Raw genomic sequence first — 20,372 nt, forward strand, 5'->3', positions numbered from 1 at the left:
AAGTACTCATATGAATCTATATACAGTTCACATAACATGATGCATTTAGCTATTTTCTAAATAAAGCTATTTTCTGGTTGATGTTTTAAAAATAAAATGCTTGGAAAAAATAAAATAAAACAAGTGAAACTTAAAAATCAAATTTCTCCTGAAATAACTCTTCTAGTAAATGAACAATGTTTTATCCTTTGTGAAATAATGGTATTCCTACCAGTATTCTTAATGTTAGTCTCTTCTTTATCATGGACAACAAAGTCATTGTGCAACCAAAATGTACCCCTGGCTCCGTGCCAACTGAATAAAGGGTTAATACAAACAGCATTACATAGGATCATGAAGGAGATCCTGCCCCAGTGGGACTGCATAGGAGTTGGAAAAGTCTGGAAAGATCTGGAAAGGTTGGCCTGTGGGAGTCAGACACATTTTTACTGAGTCTGTGGAGGCTGGATGATAGGTAATGGGCCACCTGAAACCAGAACACCAACTTTAATGTAAATAGAAAACAAGAGTAACTAGAGCAAAGTTTCGACCTGGCTTAATGTCAGCATTGTGACACTTCAGCCTTTGTAAACTGTACTTGGAGGAAGGCCTCATTTTGCTATGCTTTCTAATGTGAGGTACCTATTTAAATTGGAATAAAATATGTCCTTATAAATTTCTCCTTTGCATCCTGATTTGTATCTTCGCTGCTTGGCTCACTAGTGTACTGCTCAGTTAGAGAAAAGGGGAGGGCTCTTTCTTCTTTTGACCAGGAGTAACTACAGAGGACCTTCGGTATCTATGGGGGTTTGGTCCCAGGACCCCCCCCCCCTATAGACACCAAAATCTGTGGATGCTCAAGTCTCATTATATACAGTGGCATAGTAAAATGGTGTCCATTGTATGAAGTGACAAAATCAAGGTTTGCTGTTTTAAACCTTTTTTTTTGTGTGTGGATATTTTTGCACCATGGTTAGTTGAATCCATGGATGCCAAATCTATGGATATGGAAGGCTGACTGTACTCCTATCTTCTAGCAGTGAAAGAAAAACTTTCATGGGCATCCTTTCCTGCCTGCTGCTGAATAGCTTCCCAAAAGGAAGGTGGTGGCAGCCCATTTCATGAAGTCTGTGCATTCTCCAAAAGGGAAGACTCTTGCATCTCCCACTTTTAACCAAATATTTGGGATGGAGGAAATTTCCACACTTGCCATCCAAGTTTAGAATCCTACAGTCATGTGCACTTCCGGCTAGTCATTTCATTTTTTAATTGGATTATCATGTGGCCAGTCTACTTCTTCTGTTTGGCTATGAAAATGCTCAATCAAAATTTATCATGTGATGTACATAACAAATGCCAGCATAAGGGAGCTTAGGGAACTACCATTGGGGACCCCCTTATATGGAATTACTTGATAGCATTTTCCTTATGTGATACAAGGAGCAGCTTTGAAACTTCAGAAGGCAAAAACATAAGTAGTTTATTCCCTTCATTTCATCATAATGTCCAAAGCTGTGATTAATACCATTTTCTCCACAGGGAAATGTATTTGCTGCTGATGTGGGAGAGGCTTTACCTGATAAATCTCCCCGAAGGACAAATGTGTGCACAGTTTGTTCAGAAAAACTTCAAAATTTCTGCCTCTATCCTTCAGCAGAGCGAGGCTATTGCCTTAGGCAGCAGATCTGAGGATGTCATTTAAAAAAAAAAAAAGGAAAACAAGCCAATTACTAGAGCATTTCTTTGCTACTCTTGTAAAATGGTTGAGGAGGCATGCTTATCACATTTTCTGCCTCATCTACCATAATGGCTTTACAACTGGACCCAGCTGGGTAAGGGACACCATTTGCTGCAGCAAAATAACTTCTGACAGCCTTGCTTGAGCTTCCTTTTTCTTCTGCAGCCATGGGCTTTTCAAGTACCTCTAGAAGAGTTTGCAGCTGGAGGTCTTCTCACATATTGAATCTAGTGAATTGGTGCACCTGTCACATATTTGTGACAATTCCTGTGCTGATCCCAGCTACTCCGAACAGCAGTCTAAACAATCTGTGAGGCAGCACATTAACCCATTCCATACAAAAGACTGCTCAGCAACATTTTGTCACTAAACTCTTCATGCTAATGCTTCTTTAATTAGGTTTTAATTTAGAAACCAACAGTAGTTACTAGCTTCTTTCTAAATACAGGATCAAATGAGATGTTAAGGTGAATGTGTATTGCCTTTCATTAACCCTCCTATGATGGGATTTTTGCAAGGATATGTGCTTCAGTGATCAGATTTGCAAATATTTAGCTTCCAATGAACAGTAACAAAACAAATCATACTAAATGCAAGATAAGGAGGTGGAGGAAAACATGGGTTATGACAAACAGATGTATTTTACTACATGAGGAAACACATCTTCTAAAAAACATGCTGAATGTATCATCTACTCTGACTCTTAAACTGCCATTATAAATAAAAAATGTAATCCACAACTGAGGGCCTCCTGTCCATTAGATTTCACACTGGAGACATGACTCAAGGGTTTACTAGTCTGAAATGAAGGTTGACAAAATTTCTTTCTAGACAATTGTTATTAAGCTAGGTAAGCATATATTCAAATTTTCAAGGTGAAAAGCCTTCACGAAGCAGTTTATAATACGGCTAAAATGAATGGTAAATTTCAAAGCTGAAGAAAAATGCAGTAAGATGACAATATAATAAAAACAGCAGTGGTTTAAAATAGAGGAGAAAGAGGTTAGACAGATCTCCCAGGAGAGTACATTTCATCAACGTGGGGCCAACATTGATTGTATCCACGCTGCAGAAACAATCTGGTTTGACTCCACTTTAACTACCACGGCTCAATGCTATGGAATTCTGGGAAGCGTAGTTTATTGTAGCACCAGAACACTGGTGCCACAACAAACTATAGTTTCCAGAATTCCATAGCATTGAGCCATGGTAGTTAAAGTGGTGTCAAACCAGATTATTTCTGCAATGCGGATGCAGTCACTATGTTTTAAAAAAAATGTATAGGAGATATTTTGGTAGAGTATCTCCTAAGTATGGGCTTTTGGTGAAGAAAGAGAGGTGCTTTCCTCAAGACTTGTATAACCGATATGTTGCTTTTCCCTCCTGTAGGTGTTATACAAACAGAATTGGGAAGAGAATAAGGAAAAGTACTTGCTTCCCCCTGATGCTCCAGAGTTTGTGCAGGCAATAAAAAATTCAACATTGTACAGCAAGGTAGGTTAGCTCTCCTGGCCTATATAATTCTCCATTCATTCCGTTTCCATTTCATTCACCCTGTTTCTTGACTGAAAACATTATTATGGCTCTTTCTCTAAGAAATCATACATTGAAGACTGGGAATCAGACAAGTCACTGTTTTATCCTTACGACGACAGTCCAGAACTAAGGAGAGTTGCACAGGCCCAAAAGGCCCTCAGTGACGTAAGTATCAAGAACCAAGTAATGCACTGGGTCTTTTTTCCCCCTTCAGGAGGTAAACACAAGACATATAAATCTTTGCTTGATGCACTCTTATATATAAGAATGGGGAAAAAAAACCCTCAAAAGTTTTCTCTCTGCCTGGCAAGATTTTGAGAATTTTTGTACATTTTTGATTATTTCTCTGTCTTTGTTGCATCATAAAACTTTGTGTGTGTTTGCAAAAGCTGAAGAAAGGCATATTGGTTTGCAAAAAACATTGATTTTGCACCAAATACATTCTGTGCTGAACATTTTGTGTTTTGCAAAAACATTGTATTTTGTATGAAGCAGAACTTATTTGCTCTTAACATGTGATTTATTGTTGTTTATAAAAAAAGAAAATGGGAAAAGTGCTGGATTTTTCAGACCTGCACTGGGTCAAAAATCTTACAGAGGAGGAGAACTTATTTTCACCAGAGTATCTTTTGACCTGTTGAAACAGCCTTTTTCATGATGATAAAATCATCACCAATGTGAATGTTTTTTTTTTTAAAAAAACCTCTACATGCTCCATGGTAGGAGTGCGAGGTTCTTTTGGTGAACATACAGGAGTTTGCAGTCTTGAACCAATATCTGCCAGTGCTTCATTTGCAAAACAGGAGGTCCTGATGTTTACATCTATCTACTGGCAATTGGAGGTTTTCATTTCAGTGGTACAATGAATCTACTCTAGGTTTTAGATTGTATCTGCACTGCAGAGTTAATGCAATTTGACACCACTTTAACTGTCATGGGTTCCATCCTGTGGAATCCTGGGCTTTGTAGTTTATTGTAGCACCAGAGCTCTCTTACAGAGAAGGCCAAACATATCACATAATTACAAATCCCAGAATTTCATAGCATTGAGTCATGGCAGTTAAACTAGTGTCCAACTGCATTAATTCTGCAGATGCACCATAAATCTAAACTTTAAAGGAGTCACCCAAGGTGCCAAACTCTCTCTCCAACATAGATTTAGCATCTCCGGATCTGCTTTAAAGTTCTGTCTAAAACTCAGAAGGGAGTCTCTACCTCTTCTTGTTTTGAAAGCCACTAAGTACCACTAAGCCAGCCTGAAGTTTTGCTTGCCAGTGACCGGTGTGTGGATTTCCCTCAGAATAGCTCACAAGGCTGCAAACTGGCTTTGACAACTATTAGGGACTTCAACTGCCCTTTTATTGAAAATGAAAGTACAAATGCCGAGGCTAGTGATCTCTGCATCCACACTTGCACAAAAAGTCAAAGTAATGTGTTACAGAAAGAAAATGTTGGACTAGGACTAGGGAAAGTCATATTTAGATTTTGATGACCATGGATCACTCACCATCCATCTGTCAGCCTTACCTACCTCTCAGGTTGACTGCTGGCCAGGATATTCTGGGGACAGACAGGGTCTGCATGGATGAAATGCATTGGGTAAAACAAGTCCCCCATTGTGAGCTTCTGGGAAGGACAACCCATAACATCTCAGTTTATGTATGGAAGCTGTCTGGGAGGATTGTTAGGAGTAATTTAAAAGAGGTTTACTTTCTCCTTTGAAGAACCCAGTGCTGGTAGTGCCCCATCCATTGAAATGAATGGTCCTCTGTGGGAGGAATTTGCCTAACTGCTAATATCCTTGAGTGGAAAGATGCATTCAACAACCTCAGGTTTCCCCCCTGAAATATCCAAAAATCCAAACAGATAAAATTGTTACCCTCCAACAATGGGTTTAGAATTCTATAAGAGCAATGCTTATTTGAGTTTGTTTTGTCACAGTGCTAGCTAGCTCTGCTGCAAACAGCCAGGCTCCTAGAAAGCAAGAGTAAATGTTCTCCTTATTTAAACAGAGAAGTCCTTTCCTCTTCCCATTCTTTCAGATTGTCTACAAAAAAGGGCATGATGAGCGCAAATCTAAATACACTGCACTGCCAGACCCACCTGATGTGGAACTTGCCAAGAAAGTAACCAGGCAGCTCAGTGACGTGAGTACACTCTGCTGTTAATTCTTGGATAAACATATCCTTTAAGAACTTGGATGAACAGAGTTATCCAACTGTCTTGTTAAGGTGGAGAGGGAGAAGAAAATATCAAGAGTTCTCGAAGGAGAATCTATGTTTGCCCAAAGCTTGAAAGCAACTAGTTTTTTTAAAAAACAAAAACAAATTACTACAAATTGTTATGTTTTTCAGCTACCAATGTATAACTACATTATACTACATTTGCAAGTTAAAATGGGACAACATTACTCTGTTACTTTTATAGTGCTTTAGCTGTGGGATACTTTAGCTGTAGATTCCTGCCCTGGCAGGAAAGTTGGTTTAGATAGCTCCTATGTTTCTATGGTATGTGGTCACATTAAATATTGGAGGAGGGATATCAGATGGTCAAGGTTCTGGCTTGCCCTGTGCCTCATGCTGCTGAATGAAAAGCATTAAGAGCATTTTTTTTAAAAAAAGTAAAAAAACAAAGACTCTAGTTACTTTTCAGAAATGGGAAAGTAAAGAGCTGCCTTTAAAATGGCAGCTATAATGACTACTAACTACTGTACTTTGGTGGTTTTCTTACTATATTTTCAAAAGTCACCTTCCAAGCCCTGTGTTGGTCACATTACTCTCTATTGTAAAGTTACAAATCCCCAAACTCCCAGTAGGAGGAAGGATGAATGAAACTGTAAACTTTATTCAAACATCTGAACAAATTGAAATTCTGAGACTGAAAATCGTAGCCCACCAGTTTGATACAATCTCTGATAAGAAAATGCATCATAAGAAGATTTGGGGTTTTTAAAACTTTAGTTGGTTATCTGAAGTTCAGTATTCATTTGTTTTGACAGCGGAACTATCATGAAGACTATAACAAGAAGAAGGGCAAATGGAGCCAGACCCCCTGCTATGATGTAGCAGTTGCCAGAATGAACTCTGACAACTTCAGCATGGTAAAGAAATACTTTTAAAGCACAGCAAGTGAAAACCATGTTTGTGCTTTGCTTTTTAAAAACCATTTCCTTTTTTCTATGTAACACTCTCCTTTCTACGGTAGTTAAATACCAATTTTGTTGACCTACCATATTTTGTTGACCTATCATTATATTTTCTCAGAGAAAATACCAAGAAGACTGGGAGAATGCAAAAGACCAAATCTACTTTATGCAGACAGAAACACCTGAGTATGAAGTTAATAAGCGAGCTGGAATTGTTGCCAGTAAGGTATGTTTAAAAAATGAGCTACTTGTTTAGATTGGGCCCATTCTAGAAAATCATAGCAAGAGCATGATCCATGTTATACTTCCATTGCATAAGTGAAGTGAGAATTTAATCTTTTTTCAGTGGAGATGGCTCAAGGCCTTTTGCCACTTCAGGTGGAATGGGTTCTGTTGGAGGGAAGACAGTGGGGGTCTGAAATATGAGTGGGATGAAGGGATGCCCCATACCATCGCTGCAGTTACCTTGCTGCTTGAACCAAAGGCCACTGGTAAATGGAAGCATTCCTAAGAGAATTGAAAATGTTACAGAATATTGTGCAATACACCCCAGATTACTGTTTTTCTTTGGTGTGGGCATATTCCTTGTATGCACCACACTGACCCAGATGGCTGTCCAATCTTCTTCATATTTCCTCTGTTGAGCTCTGCTAAGTATATCCTTGGCACAACTGTTGACTGGGTATCTACAGGCATACAGTTTTCACTTACATTTTGAGTAAACCACCCACAGAATCTTTCTCTGATTCAGGAGTATAGTTTCTGCAAAAGGGACAACATAGATTGTGAAGGCTTCCCTCTCTAAATTAGCACCACATTATGATTAACATTTGTAGGTATACCACACTCTATAATACACGCAATTATTGAAACCAGCTGCTTTTGTCATGAAAATATTGCCAAGAGTTAGCCATAAATGGCATTGACTTGTTCAGCCAAACAATTGTTCAGCTGTTTTTCTAATCAGAGAGACAAAATCTCTGAACTGTCTCACATATAAAATAGTACATAAATCTTGTCAATCTTTTTTTCAAAACCTATAAAAATATACTAGGCATTTGAGATGTTCAAACAACACACACATTTATAAAGCTATTGAAGTTTTTTTTCCTCTACCCTTTAACTTCTCTAGGTGAAATACAAAGAAGACTATGAAAAAGCCAAAGCTTCTACAGATTATAATGTGCTTCCAGCTACAGAGAATCCACTGCTCAAGCATCTAAAAACTGTTGGAAATCTTGTGAATGATGTACGCAAGATATGTTTCTCCAGGGATGTTTTTGATCACTACTAAAGTTCTGTCAATCACAGCATTTGTTCTTTTGAATTAGGCTTCCTTATTGATACATTTCCCATAAGACCCCATGTCTTCTTATGAGCTGCAAATAGATCTGCAGTGCTTACTCAATAAATAAGTTAGATGAATCCAGACCTTGGAAAAGTTTTTTTCAACTACATCTTCATGGGGGATTCTAAGAGTTTGCTGCCCCAAAAAGTATTTTTTTGCAGAGTTCTATATTCAGTAAAAGTATTTTGTCTAAACTAAAACTAAAGTCTGAACTAAAACTCTGTCCTCAATTAACCAGAAATTGGATGTTTAGACTGCAAATGATTTTTATAAAAAAATAGTAAAAATTGTGAATGACAAGCCTCGTGTTAGATAAACCAATTAACTTGATACTTCTATTTTGCATAGGAGGAAATGCATCTTCTAAGAAGATTATCGTACATGTTTTTCTCCTGATCTGGGTGTGGGCAGGGATGGATGCTATCGCACACTTTCATGCCCAGCTCGGAGGCATCACATACCTGATCTGGACTTCACAAATAATAGGACTTTCCTGTTCTTTGCGACGTCCGGGAGAAGTCTGGATTGGGTATGCAATGTCTCCGAGCTGAGAACAGAGGTGTGCGATAACATCCATTTTTAAGCGGTTTATGCCCATACCCAGCCTGTGCCCAGCTTGGGAGAAAAAACTGTGATTATCTCCTAAAATGATACCTGATATGGCATATATATGTATGATTTAAAAACAAAGAGATAACTCCTGGATAACTCCTGTCCTGGATAACTCAGTGTGGCATTGTTTTAGAGCAGTGGTTCCCAAATTTTAGACCTCCAGGTGTTTTGGACTTCTACTCTACTACTTCTAGGAGTGACCATATAACACCAATATTAAAGTCACTCCACTGGCTGCTTATTAGTTTTTGAGCACAGTACAAGGTGTTGGTTATTACCTTTAAAGCCTTACCTGGCTTGGGCCCAACCTATCTAAGAGATCGCCTTCTTCCATATAATCCACCCCGTACTCTCAGGTCCTCTGGGAAGAATTTATTGCAATCTATAAAAACTAGACTGACTGAAACTTCCCAGAGGGCCTTTTCTGCAACCGCTCCCAGCCTGTGGAACGTCCTGCTGGACGAGATCCGTCAAATCACCAACTTAGACAGCTTCAAGAAAGCTGTCAAGATGGATCTCTTCCGGCAGGCCTTTCCAGAATAAACTACTCGGCCATGTGGTGATTGCCCCCCCCCCCATATATATATTATGACTCTGCCACTTTTATTGGTTTTAATTGTTATGTAATTTTAAATTCTATATTGTTTAATTGTCTTTTAAGGGGGACATTTCCTATATATTGTATTTTAACTCTTGTAAGCCGCTTTGATTGTTTTTAACAAAAAGCGGGATATAAATAAAACTTATATTTATTTATTTATTATTATTACTCCCAGAAGGCCCTAGCCAGCTTGGTCAACAGTCAGGAATCCAGGGAGTGGAGTCCAAAATTAAAATTAAAACATTGGCTCCAAACTTCATGTTGCCTATCTCAGGAGGTCTAAGGGAGTTCTCATGTCTGGTGGATCCTACCAGGGTGCTGGATGCTAATACAAGGCCTGGATATAATATTGGATCTTAAAACCAACCTTGGTGTCAACTTTGGGTAGGTCCTGGGTAAAGTACCTTGGGTGGGGGAGCATTTCCTGACAAGACTATTCTTCCCTAACTTTCCATGAGTCTTTCTGGATTTGCTCATAGCATACCTCTTCTTCCTGTGGACTTCTATAGTGGTTCCTGGCCCTCAGCAAGCTTACTGGGTGGCAGGTAAGGTGCAGTGTGAATGATTATATTTGTGGTAGCCCTTTCATATCATGCTCTTTGTATTTTTTCCTGACAGAGATTATATAAGGAAGCATATGAAAAGGCCAAAGGAACAAGTATTAACTACTGTGACACTCCAAAGTATCAGCTTGACAACGTACTGAAAAATTTCAGTGATGTAAGTGTGGTGGCAATCACTTCTATATCACGATTAAGACCAGACTTTCCTAAACTGGAATATTTGATCTAATATGTGGTGGTACTCTTCTGTTCCTATAGGTCAAATACAAAGAGGCTTATCAGAACAATATCCTTGGCCACTACATAGGCAGTTTTGAAGACCCATATCAAACACACTGCATGAAGATTGAAGCCATGAAGAGTGATGTACGTATGAATTACATTGACCTTTCTGGATTTTCTTGATCAGACAAGTTCATGGTGGTGATGGATCCCTTGTCATTTTTCTTCCCTAGAAAAATTACAAAGCAGACTATGAAGAGGACAAGTCAAAATGCTACTTCCCACAGACCATAACTCAAGAATATGAGGCCATGAAGAAGCTAGACCAGTGCAAAGATGTAGGTACTCCTTCACTGTTGAGAGAGCTCATCCTTAGCTGTACTATGTGTTCTGGAACTACAAAGAGTTAAAGAAAAACTTAACTACATTCCTTTTTAAATTCAAAATTGTACAGTGCAAGGCATGCTGTCACTATGGAATACAATGAAAAACAAACAAATTTTAAGCAAAAATAATGTCTGTTAATATGGTGGCTTAGTGGTTAAAACATTGACTCTGATTACCACAAGGTTGGCAGATTGGCAGTTTGAGACCTAGGTGCCACGTGATGGAGTGGGCTCCCATCACTAGTCCCAGATTTGGCCAACCAAGCAGTTTGAAAGCATGTAAATGTACAAGTAGATAAATAGGTACTACTTTGTTGGGAAGGTAACAGTGTTTCATGCGCCTCAGCATTTAATCATGCTGGCCACGTGACGACGGAGTCGTCTTAGACAACGCTGGCTCCCTTGGCTTAGTAACGAAGATGACTACTGTCCTGACAGTCAGACATGACTAGACAATCATGTCAAAGGGGAAACTTTTAGCTTTACCTTTAATGTATACACAAATGGAAAAAAGACTATGTAGACAAAGTACTAATTAACTATATCTATCATTCTGTTTAATAATTTACAAAATTGAAAATAAATGCTCTTCAAGATACCTTCTACTGAAATATTTAGTATGAGAGTATCTGAAGCAAATTACACCATTCCAAATGCATGAAACAGAGTTCTGTTCTATCACTTTTCTTTCAATGAGAGAGATGGGGAGTTTTGAGTAACGGAGTGTGATGGGGATGATTTTCAGCTGAAAATTGCAAATTAGAGAATGGCTTCAGCCTTTCTTTCTTCCAGCTGCTATTCTGCTCAAAACTTCAGCCTCTAGAGGCTACTGTTCATCAAAATAAGAATGCTGAGGGGCTTCCCCCACTAATTAGCATATAATGTGTAGTTCACCCTTGGGTTTCACAATTCTGACAGGTAACAACTTTATATACATTTTACAAGGTTCTGATGACACCTAGTGGCCAGGATATGTTTAGCTCACATGCAATATTTCTCAAATGAAATCTAACCTCCCATGCAGTTAATTCTTCCTAACTATAGCAGGGAAGATAATGGCCTACACCAGTGTGTGGCATGTGGCGAATAAATGTGGTGTCTGGCACTGTCCCTGGTACCTAATGGAATAGATACAATGTTCAGTAAATTAATAAGTTAAAGCTTGTATTATATTTCTTTATCGAGGCCTCGTGAATGTTTCTTCATTTTTATTTTAGGCCTGTTACAGACTGCCAAAATAAAGCTGCTTCAGGTCTCTTTGGAGGTATGCTATTTAAATGATGCATGGGTCCTAAGAGTCTGGAGGTCATGCCAAAGCCACAATCCATTCCTAAGCACTGGAGTGCAGCTTTGGTGCAGTTTCCGGATTCTTAGGATGCATGCATCATTTAAACAGCATACCTCCAAAGAGACCCAAAGCAGCTTTATTTTGGCAGTCTGTAACAGGCCTTAGTCTAGTTTAGAGGACTTTAAGATGTGCATGTGATAATAGCACATTTTGGCTTAGCTTGAGGCACTATAACTGTGTGTGGGAAATGTAGTATGTTTACATGAGTATTCATAGTTTTCGCTTATGATGTACTAGGAAGGTTGATCAAATTTATCCATACTCTTGTCTGATACTGCTTGGATGGCTCCATGTCTTTGGTAGTCTGAGGGCTTTAAGATCTGCATATGATGATGTTTTGCTCACATAATAGATGGTAGTTCAAAATATAATGTTTTCTGTTGGTTTGTTTTACTTTCTCTTCCATCCAGTATGCCTACAAAAAGCATCCTGATCAGATCAAATTTACACAAGTGACAGACTCACCTGTTCTGGTACAAGCACAGATTAATTCCAAGCAGCTGAGTGATGTAAGTAACCTGACAATTAAAAGCAACAGTCTCCTGCTGTTTCATTGTGCCTCACTGGACAAACAGTTTCCAGGCATGATTTAGGAGTTTCCCCTTGTGACATTATTGAACAGATCCAGAATATGCAAACAAACAAGTCTGGTATAGACATGAGACTGACTGTTTGTTCCATGGGGGTGGGGGGGGGGGAGGAGGTCTCAGTAGGGTTCTGATATACACACAGGGAGAAGCAATAATCCATTGCTGATTACAGATGTGTGAGGGTTCAGACCTTTTTGGTAGGCATGTTTCATTGATCAAGAATCAATGGCCTGTTACAGACTGCCAAAATAAAGCTGCTTCGGGTCTCTTTGGAGGTATGCTATTTAAATGATGCATGGGTCCTAAAAGTCTGGAGGTCGCGCCAAAGCCACACTCCATTCCTAAGCACTGGAGTGCAGCTTTGGTGCAGCTTCCGGATTCTTAGGAAGCATGCATCATTTAAACAGCATACCTCCAAAGAGACCCAAAGCAGCTTTATTCTGGCAGTCTGTAACAGGCCATAGTTTCTCTCTGTTAGCCTGCATGGCAGAGATGGGTGTGTTTATTTCCAACCTCTGCATAGTCTGACAACTTCAACATCCCAATATGGAGCTTTAGCATTCAGTGCTAGGGTTGGTCTAAAACATTTTGTGACCTGAGATGAAAGGCAAGATACTGCTTTATCTCCATTTTGCATATAGAACTCAACTGGACTGGCAATTATATCTTAGTTAAGTTGTTAAGAGTAGTGGACTGGTTTTAGAGGAAAACTCTTCCAGGCACTAACTCTCTGCAGGATCTTACAGGCTGAAGATTTTAAAAACAGACAATTAACCAAAGTGACTCCAAATAAATATGAGGTAGAGGGACAAGCTGATTTGGCATCAAAAATAATTGTTTCTTTATTAAGACATCAGAAGAAGATAGTAGGAGAAGCAGAAGAACAGTCTATGCTCAATGCAAGCTGTTTCTCAAAGCAAAAAAGGGGAAAAACAGCATGGAAGCTAAAAACCCTTCTCCTAACCAATCTGAGGGGGGCTAGCGCTAAGCTTAAGGGACTACAGGCTATAAACTTCATATGGATTTTCTCACCATCTGACGTGGAGAAGATGATTGCAGACTGGAGCAGGGAAGCAGGTCTGAGAGAAAGAAATGCTTTCTCTCAGGGTGACCAGATGTCCTAATTGTGAAGGAGGACAAGACACCATAAAATGTAGGACATTCAAGAAAATGTAGGACACTACAAAATAAAAGCTCGAAACACTCATATAAATGAGTGCCCTTTGCATACTGATAATGACTCTTAAATGGTCTAAGCAGTATCAAACAATGGGGTTGTGCATACAGGACAAAGCCAATCATGCTAGATATTTATGCTCTTTCAAATCCAGATAGGTTTTGCTCAACCACTCTGAAAGGTGCAATATACGTCACAATGGGAGGTGTACCAGCCTGAGGCAGTTCAGCAGGTCTCCATTGACTGGAGATGAACAAGGCAGTTAAGCACTGATTGTTTTCATCAGTGCAACCATTTCTTTGTCAGCAGGAGTGGGGAGAATGAGGGAATTTTCAATGTGTAGTTTAGAATAAGGCATAGCTCCCCAGGTCACAGCAGCCCAAGCCTGTCCAGTATCCTGTCTTAACAATTTATGCAGACTCTGGAAACAGATAGCTTTCTTGTCTTATGCATCAAAGTCTAATACTCATATTTATTGACCATAACATGTACCACAGTGTTCCACTACACCTAAGGCAGCAGGATAGTTAGGGCACCAGACAGCATGGTGAACAGAACTTCAATAGAGATGAATGATCAGATTGCTGAGGAGTCAGGATGGGGATGCAGTGATAATGCTACTGCTTCTGGAGGCAGATGCTTCATTTTGTCTAATGACAGGGTCAACTCTGTTCAGTGCTGAATTTTGAGAAACTCGTGGCTCATATTAAGCCCTGTTCACAAGTACTATGCAGCAATTTTATATTTTTAGCTGGTTATGACTGGAATCCACTTTGTTCATGAGAGTGATATGAAATATATAGCGATATATTATGACTTTCCATATGTTTTTATTTTTAAGGACTTAAATCTTACCTTGTCAATAATATTTATTCAATATAAATTTTGTTATAATATGCATCTGTAATGGCCCAGATGTAATTTCTATTACTGAGGCAAACAATCACTACATATAGAGCTATATTGACAAAAGAGGAGAATATAATACTTGTAGATTTGGTAAGTTAGGATTTACAGATACTAGACATTAATAAACATGCAATATGTTGAAAAAGGAGAGCTTTTTACACTACATTTGATTGGAGGTTTTGCTTCATATGATAGCAAGTGCCCATCTATTGTTTCTGTGTCCACTGAAAGCAAAAGGCCCATCCACTCTCTGATGGTGCAGTCTGATTCCTTTTATAGGTAACAATGGAAATATTATTCTTGGCCAAATAAAAGGCACAGAAATAGTGTGTATGTGAGACATCTGATTTTAGATTTTTGGATATTCCTATTTAGTTCTGTTTTAACAATCTGTTTTGAAATCTGAACTGATTAACTTGTGTCATCATTTTTATGTCATTATTTGTTCATTCTGCATTTCAGTTGAACTACAAAGCCAAACATGAGAATGAGAAGTTCAAATGTTCCATTCCTGCAGATGCCCCCTTTTTTCTCCAGTCCAGAGTCAATGCATATAACCTCAGTGATGTAAGTATGAATCTTACATTATAAATAGGTCTTTCAGAAGTAGGAAGGTACAACGGACAACACTAGGCTGCTAATAGCACTTGAGATGCAGATTATATCACATCACCACCACAATCAGCTACAGCTTGTCTCCTTTAACTGAAATGCCTGGGACCAGAAACGTTTGGGATTTAGGATTTTTTTCAGATTTGGAAATCTTGGCATATACATAAAGAGATACTTTGGGGAGGGGAACCCAAGTCTAAACATGAAATTTACTTATGTTTCATATAAACCTTATACACTTTGCCCAAAGGTAATGTTATACATAACATTTTTATTAATTTTATGCATGAAACAAAGTTTGTGTGCACTGAACCATCAGTAAGCAAAGGTTGACACCTATCTTAACCACCGATGAAAAAAAAGTTTTTGATGTTGGAGTATTCTGGGTTTTGGAACTTTGGATAAGAGAGACCCAACTAGTATATGTCAGGCATTTTCCAATGATTACATAAATATGAAGCAGAAAGGTAGACCAGGAGGAAGAAGAGTTAAGGGATAGAGAACTCAGAAACAGGTAAATAAAAAAGATATTACCAAATCTGGTGGTGAACTAAGAAGGATTTTAGTAAGGGAAACAGAGATATAGGCTGTTTCCAGATGAGAGTTTAATAATGCAGCTGTTTTTCTCAGATTTTATTTGGGGTCAAGATGTCATTGTTTTCCACCTACAACCCTCCTGTATTTTATTCTGTTGTCTTCCATTCTTTTATTTACTATAGAAAATCTGTTGATGGGGGAAAGGACAGAATAGCTTCATAATGTAATTTGACTGGTAATGTTAGATCCCATTCATCTGGGTATGAAGGGAAAGATAAGAGCTTGCAGTGATAACAAGATGAATTGTCTGAATCCTTATAGTAAGTTGAATATGTATTCTCTGAGGAAATTCATCAAAGGATAGGACAGGAGACAAACAAGTAAATTAAAATAGACTTGGATGGAGGAACCCCTAAAACTGGTTCCTGTGCATTGGGGTAGGTTGGCACCCATTGATATGGGTGGAATCAGACAAAGCTGCCTCTTTCTCTAACAAAGGGTATAGAAAAATCTGTCTGACTTCCTCTGAAATAAGAAGGACATGAACACAAAAGAGTGGGAAGAAAGCAAAGGCCTGAGTATAGTAGTATGTGCTTAGATTTAAGAAAAACAAAGAATTGCTGTTACATGTGTTGATGCTTTGTATTTACAATAATCCATTGGTGGTGGGGGGGGGGGGGGAGGAAACATGAGCCCTGCAGAAGAAAATTGTGTAGGATTAAGTCCAAAGATGAGCAATGCTCTAATGACTTGACAGTGTTGTTTGGCTAAACCAGGCTATTGATATATCCTGTTCCTAACAACACATATGATCCATGAAAACAACTAGAAGATTTTTCCATTTACTGTGCCATTAATTTCATGAAATCCAATCAATGATAAACTCATACTTTCATATTCCTTATTAAGCAACACACGTTAGGAAAATTTATGTATATCTTTCTTTCTCATGTGTGTGTATGTAAACTATTCAATAAATATTATAATCTTCTCATTTTGTTTCCTTCCACCCCCCCATCCTGCATCAGAACTGCTATAAGTATGACTGGGAACAATTAAAAGACAAGAAATTTGATATCAAGATGGATGCCATTCCTATCCTTGCTGCTAAAGCCAATCGAAAGATTGCAAGTGATGTAAGTGATAGACTAAAATTAAGATATTTTTTTTATTGATACATATTTGCATATGGAAGAAAGTTAACTTATTTTCCTCACTTCTCACCTGCTCAACATAGGTGGAGTACAAGAAGGGTTATGAACAGGGCAAAGGGAAGATGATTGGAGCTTTGAGCATTGAAGATGATCCCAAAATGATGCTTTCTCGGAAAGTGGCCAAACTACAGAGTGATGTAAGTATTAATATATACGCTGTAATCAAGTTTTGTTTATGGGCATTCCTTTATTTACATTCATTTTAGCTCCTTGCATCCCATTCATCAGAGATTTTTTGGTGGAAAGACAGGATATAAGTAAAATAAATAAATACAGTTTAAAACAAGAACCTGGGATACTTGGCAGGACTACAGGCACAGTATAAAATTCTAAAAGTTGACCATATTAATCTTTGGTGAACTTCCACCCCTACAGCTTAAATTGATAAGAAAGAAGTGTAAAACATTTCTATAAGCAGAAAGGTTTCTTCCATTTATGGAAGTTGGATTAGTCCAATGGAGGAGCCCACTGGAGAGGGAGCAGGTTGTTGGTGTTGGTGTATTTTTGCTAATACTCCCTTCCTCCTGCAAGAGTTTCTAAAGGGACAGTTTCTTAAGAAACATCTCCTCCTGTATGCCCTTGCTGGAACCCTGAAGTCATCGTTGGATGACTTCAGGTGCTCCCACTGAATGAAGTTAGGTGGGTGGCTAGAAAAGAGGGTATTTTTTTATTTGTAACTCCCCACTTATGGGGTGTCCTTTCCTGGCACCCATACTGTTGTCTCTTGGTCACTTGTTTCCTTCTCCCCATGCATTTTAGGTTTTATCCTGGATTATGGATTTAGAGTTGAGAATTTTTTTACATATTCACAGAGCCAGACTGAACACACACTGTTGTGTGCCTTCAAGTCATTTCCACTTATGATGACCTTGAGGTGGTTCTATCACAGGGGTTTCTGGCAATAACATTGTGTGATTCACCCAATGTTACCCAGTAGGTTTCCATTCTTGAGAGGTGAATCAAATTCTTATCTCCAGAATCATAGTCCAGGGCTCAAATCACTACACCACACTAGCCTTAATATGTTTTGATACCCTCTACTGATTGTTTCTGTTGACTGTTTAGCATGTATTGTATTTTTATTATGAAATTGGGTAGATGAAAGATAAAATTCATGCATCCCATGTAATGTTTAACTTACTTATCTCATTCACTGACATGTGATAGGACTGCTTTAGATGGCTTTTCAAAAGGGTAAGACAAATTTGCAAACAATAGGATTATCAATAGCTATTAGCTACAATTATCTAAATGAACATCCATCTTCAGAAAGTGTAACTTCTGAAGCTCAGCTGCAGATTAGACATAGAAGGTGGCTGCATACATGATGTAATGGTGGATGTTCAGTATTTGAAGAGCGTACAAGCTTTTTCACTGGTGATAAGAGTAGGGAATTGTGATATTTATCATAGACTTATGATCTTCCATTTTAATTCCTTGGCAGAGATTATATAAGGAAGCATATGAAAAGAATAAAGGAATAAGTATTAACTACTGTGACACTCCAAAATATCAAGTCGACAATGTTCTGAAAAACTTCAGTGAGGTAAGTGTGCTAGTTATTGCTCCTAGATACCAGACTCCTCAATCTAGTTCATGAGCTGTAGTAACATGAGGCAATGCTCTTCTTCTCCTATAGGTGAAATATAAAGAACCATATATAAATAATATCTTGGGCCGCTACATAGGCACTTTTGAAGACCCATATCAAACACACTGTATGAAAATTGAAGCCATGAAGAGTGATGTAAGTATGAATTATATTGACCTTTCTGGCTTTGCTTGTTCAGACAAATTTGGTGGTAGTGATTGATCCATTGTTATTCTTTTTCTAGAAAAATTACAAAGCAGACTATGAAGAGGACAAGTCAAAATGCTACTTCCCACAGACCATAACTCAAGAATATGAAGCCATAAAGAAACTAGACCAGTGCAAAGATGTAGGTATTCATTTACTGCTGGCAGATCTCTGTTACATTTACTTTATAGGATTATTATGACATCTAATGGACAAAATGTGTTCAGCACATGCAAGTTTTCTCAGGTAAATTTATACATAACAAGGCTGTTTATGCAAGTAATAGTGGCTTAGTCGACTGTGCTTGCATGTGGCAAATATTCCATGACTACCTTGTCACTCATAATTCTTAGTTAACGTTGACTAGGAAATGTTAAATTGATCTGACAAAACATCTGGGGATCTTTGGAAGTTTGTACCTTTGATAGTTTGCAGGCTTTGACATTTGGAAACAGCAGTGTTGACTTGACCAGTCCTCACTTCAGAGAATAAAGAGCACTACAACACCTGAATTATAAATCCTTTCATTTATGCTAATACTTAAAAATAGGACTATGATACTGGCTCCTACTCAAAATCAACTGCCAATTATTATTTTTTCTCCCTCTAGTATACCTACAAAAAACATCCTGACAAGATCAAATTTACACAAGTGACAGACTCGCCTGTTCTGGTACAAGCACAGATTAATTCCAAGCAGCTGAGCGATGTAAGTAACCTAGCAACTAAAAGCAACAGTCTCCTGTCTACTCTTACGTTTCACTATGCCTCATCACACAAACAGTTGTGGTAGCTTCCCCTTGTGACATTACTGAGCAGGCTCCAGAAGCAGCAGAGGAATAACTCGGACATGGACATGAGAATGAACACTTGTTCTATTTGAGGAAAAGAATGTAGTAGTTCTCCATACAAAACTAGGAATAAGCAATGGTTAGCTGTCAAGAGTCTGATTTTCCTGAAAGGTGTACTTTCCTCACCTGGAATACCTGCATGATGAAGATGTATGTGGGCAATTTGTGGGCTGGAATTCCCAACTATTACATGCCCTGACTTACTTACTTGTATATTAGAACATCTGATATTCCAGATCTCTGAATTATAATTCAGTTTTCATTCTTGATGAGCTTCCTATTCTCTTTAAGTTGGAGTCATTAAGCCTAGTGATTTAAATATTATTTTAGCTCCCTATGAATCTACATCTGTTGTAGTGGGAAGCTTGTATAAGGAATCAACCCATTCTCTGTTGTTGTAATGGAGAATTGTTACCCTCCTCTGTCATTTCCCAGCCGCTCCACCCACAGAGCCAATGATAAAAGATTGTAGGAGCTGTAATTCAAAACATTTGATGGCCAAAAGTTCTCTGACTTTATTCTGGGTTTAAACTTTATATTAATTAACTAAATTTGTTTACATGATGTTGATCACATTCTGCTGAAGCAGCTTGAAATTCAGATGTTGCAACTATCCCACTGAAAACTGAAATATTAAAAAGATGAAAGGAACGGATCTACGGAGACACATATTAGGAGAAGAAGGGCAAAGAAAGTGAAAAAAGAAAACAAGACAAAATATGTAATTTTAAAATATTGAACAAAACAATAATTCACAACTGCAACAACCAAGCCCTTCAAGCTTCTGATTATTTTTCAGTGAAATGCAAACGTAATCTTATTATAATTTGTCTATATAATTTGCACAGCTAAATTTTCACAGAAATTGGAGTATTCTGATTGTCTCACAAGCTTATTCATGAAGCCCAAGTATTATAATCAATGGCTAGAATTCACATAGGGTACTGTACCCCAAGACAATTATTCCAGCTCCCTCCAATACCGCTTTAGCCATGTGGATTCCCACAATCCCCGTCTACAAAAGCCAGGCATCAGAGAAACAGGGTGCACAGAGCAAGCAGCTATTCTCTCACTGTAACTGCCCTTCCTCTTTCTTTGCTGTTGCCAAATAATGAAATCAGATAGATCTGAGAGGAAAGCAGTCAGTCCTCTCCAATGCAGCCCCCCATGCACCCCTGTGAATGAGCTCTGGAGACCTAGGATGTC

The 20,372-nt window shown here is 38.4% G+C and overlaps 1 protein-coding gene across 1 annotated transcript in view; it reads left to right on the forward strand.

The window, feature by feature from the left end:
- The window catches only part of NEB (nebulin), a 212,763-nt gene that overhangs the window by 15,656 nt on the left and 176,735 nt on the right, over positions 1 to 20,372 (forward strand). The window contains exons 6-22 of the mRNA XM_089520035.1: positions 3,107 to 3,211; positions 3,314 to 3,418; positions 5,296 to 5,400; positions 6,252 to 6,353; positions 6,517 to 6,624; positions 7,531 to 7,647; positions 9,578 to 9,679; positions 9,781 to 9,888; positions 9,978 to 10,082; positions 11,889 to 11,987; positions 14,617 to 14,721; positions 16,332 to 16,439; positions 16,541 to 16,654; positions 17,962 to 18,063; positions 18,157 to 18,264; positions 18,353 to 18,457; positions 18,926 to 19,024. Of these exons, the coding sequence (XP_089376161.1) occupies positions 3,107 to 3,211; positions 3,314 to 3,418; positions 5,296 to 5,400; positions 6,252 to 6,353; positions 6,517 to 6,624; positions 7,531 to 7,647; positions 9,578 to 9,679; positions 9,781 to 9,888; positions 9,978 to 10,082; positions 11,889 to 11,987; positions 14,617 to 14,721; positions 16,332 to 16,439; positions 16,541 to 16,654; positions 17,962 to 18,063; positions 18,157 to 18,264; positions 18,353 to 18,457; positions 18,926 to 19,024 (1,797 nt within the window). The remainder of the gene's footprint in view (positions 1 to 3,106; positions 3,212 to 3,313; positions 3,419 to 5,295; positions 5,401 to 6,251; positions 6,354 to 6,516; positions 6,625 to 7,530; positions 7,648 to 9,577; positions 9,680 to 9,780; positions 9,889 to 9,977; positions 10,083 to 11,888; positions 11,988 to 14,616; positions 14,722 to 16,331; positions 16,440 to 16,540; positions 16,655 to 17,961; positions 18,064 to 18,156; positions 18,265 to 18,352; positions 18,458 to 18,925; positions 19,025 to 20,372) is intronic.

The sequence above is a fragment of the Sceloporus occidentalis genome, unplaced genomic scaffold (genome assembly GCF_023333645.1).
Source record: "Sceloporus occidentalis isolate IW3139 unplaced genomic scaffold, rSceOcc1.0.p SCAF_4, whole genome shotgun sequence".
NCBI lineage: Eukaryota > Metazoa > Chordata > Lepidosauria > Squamata > Phrynosomatidae > Sceloporus > Sceloporus occidentalis.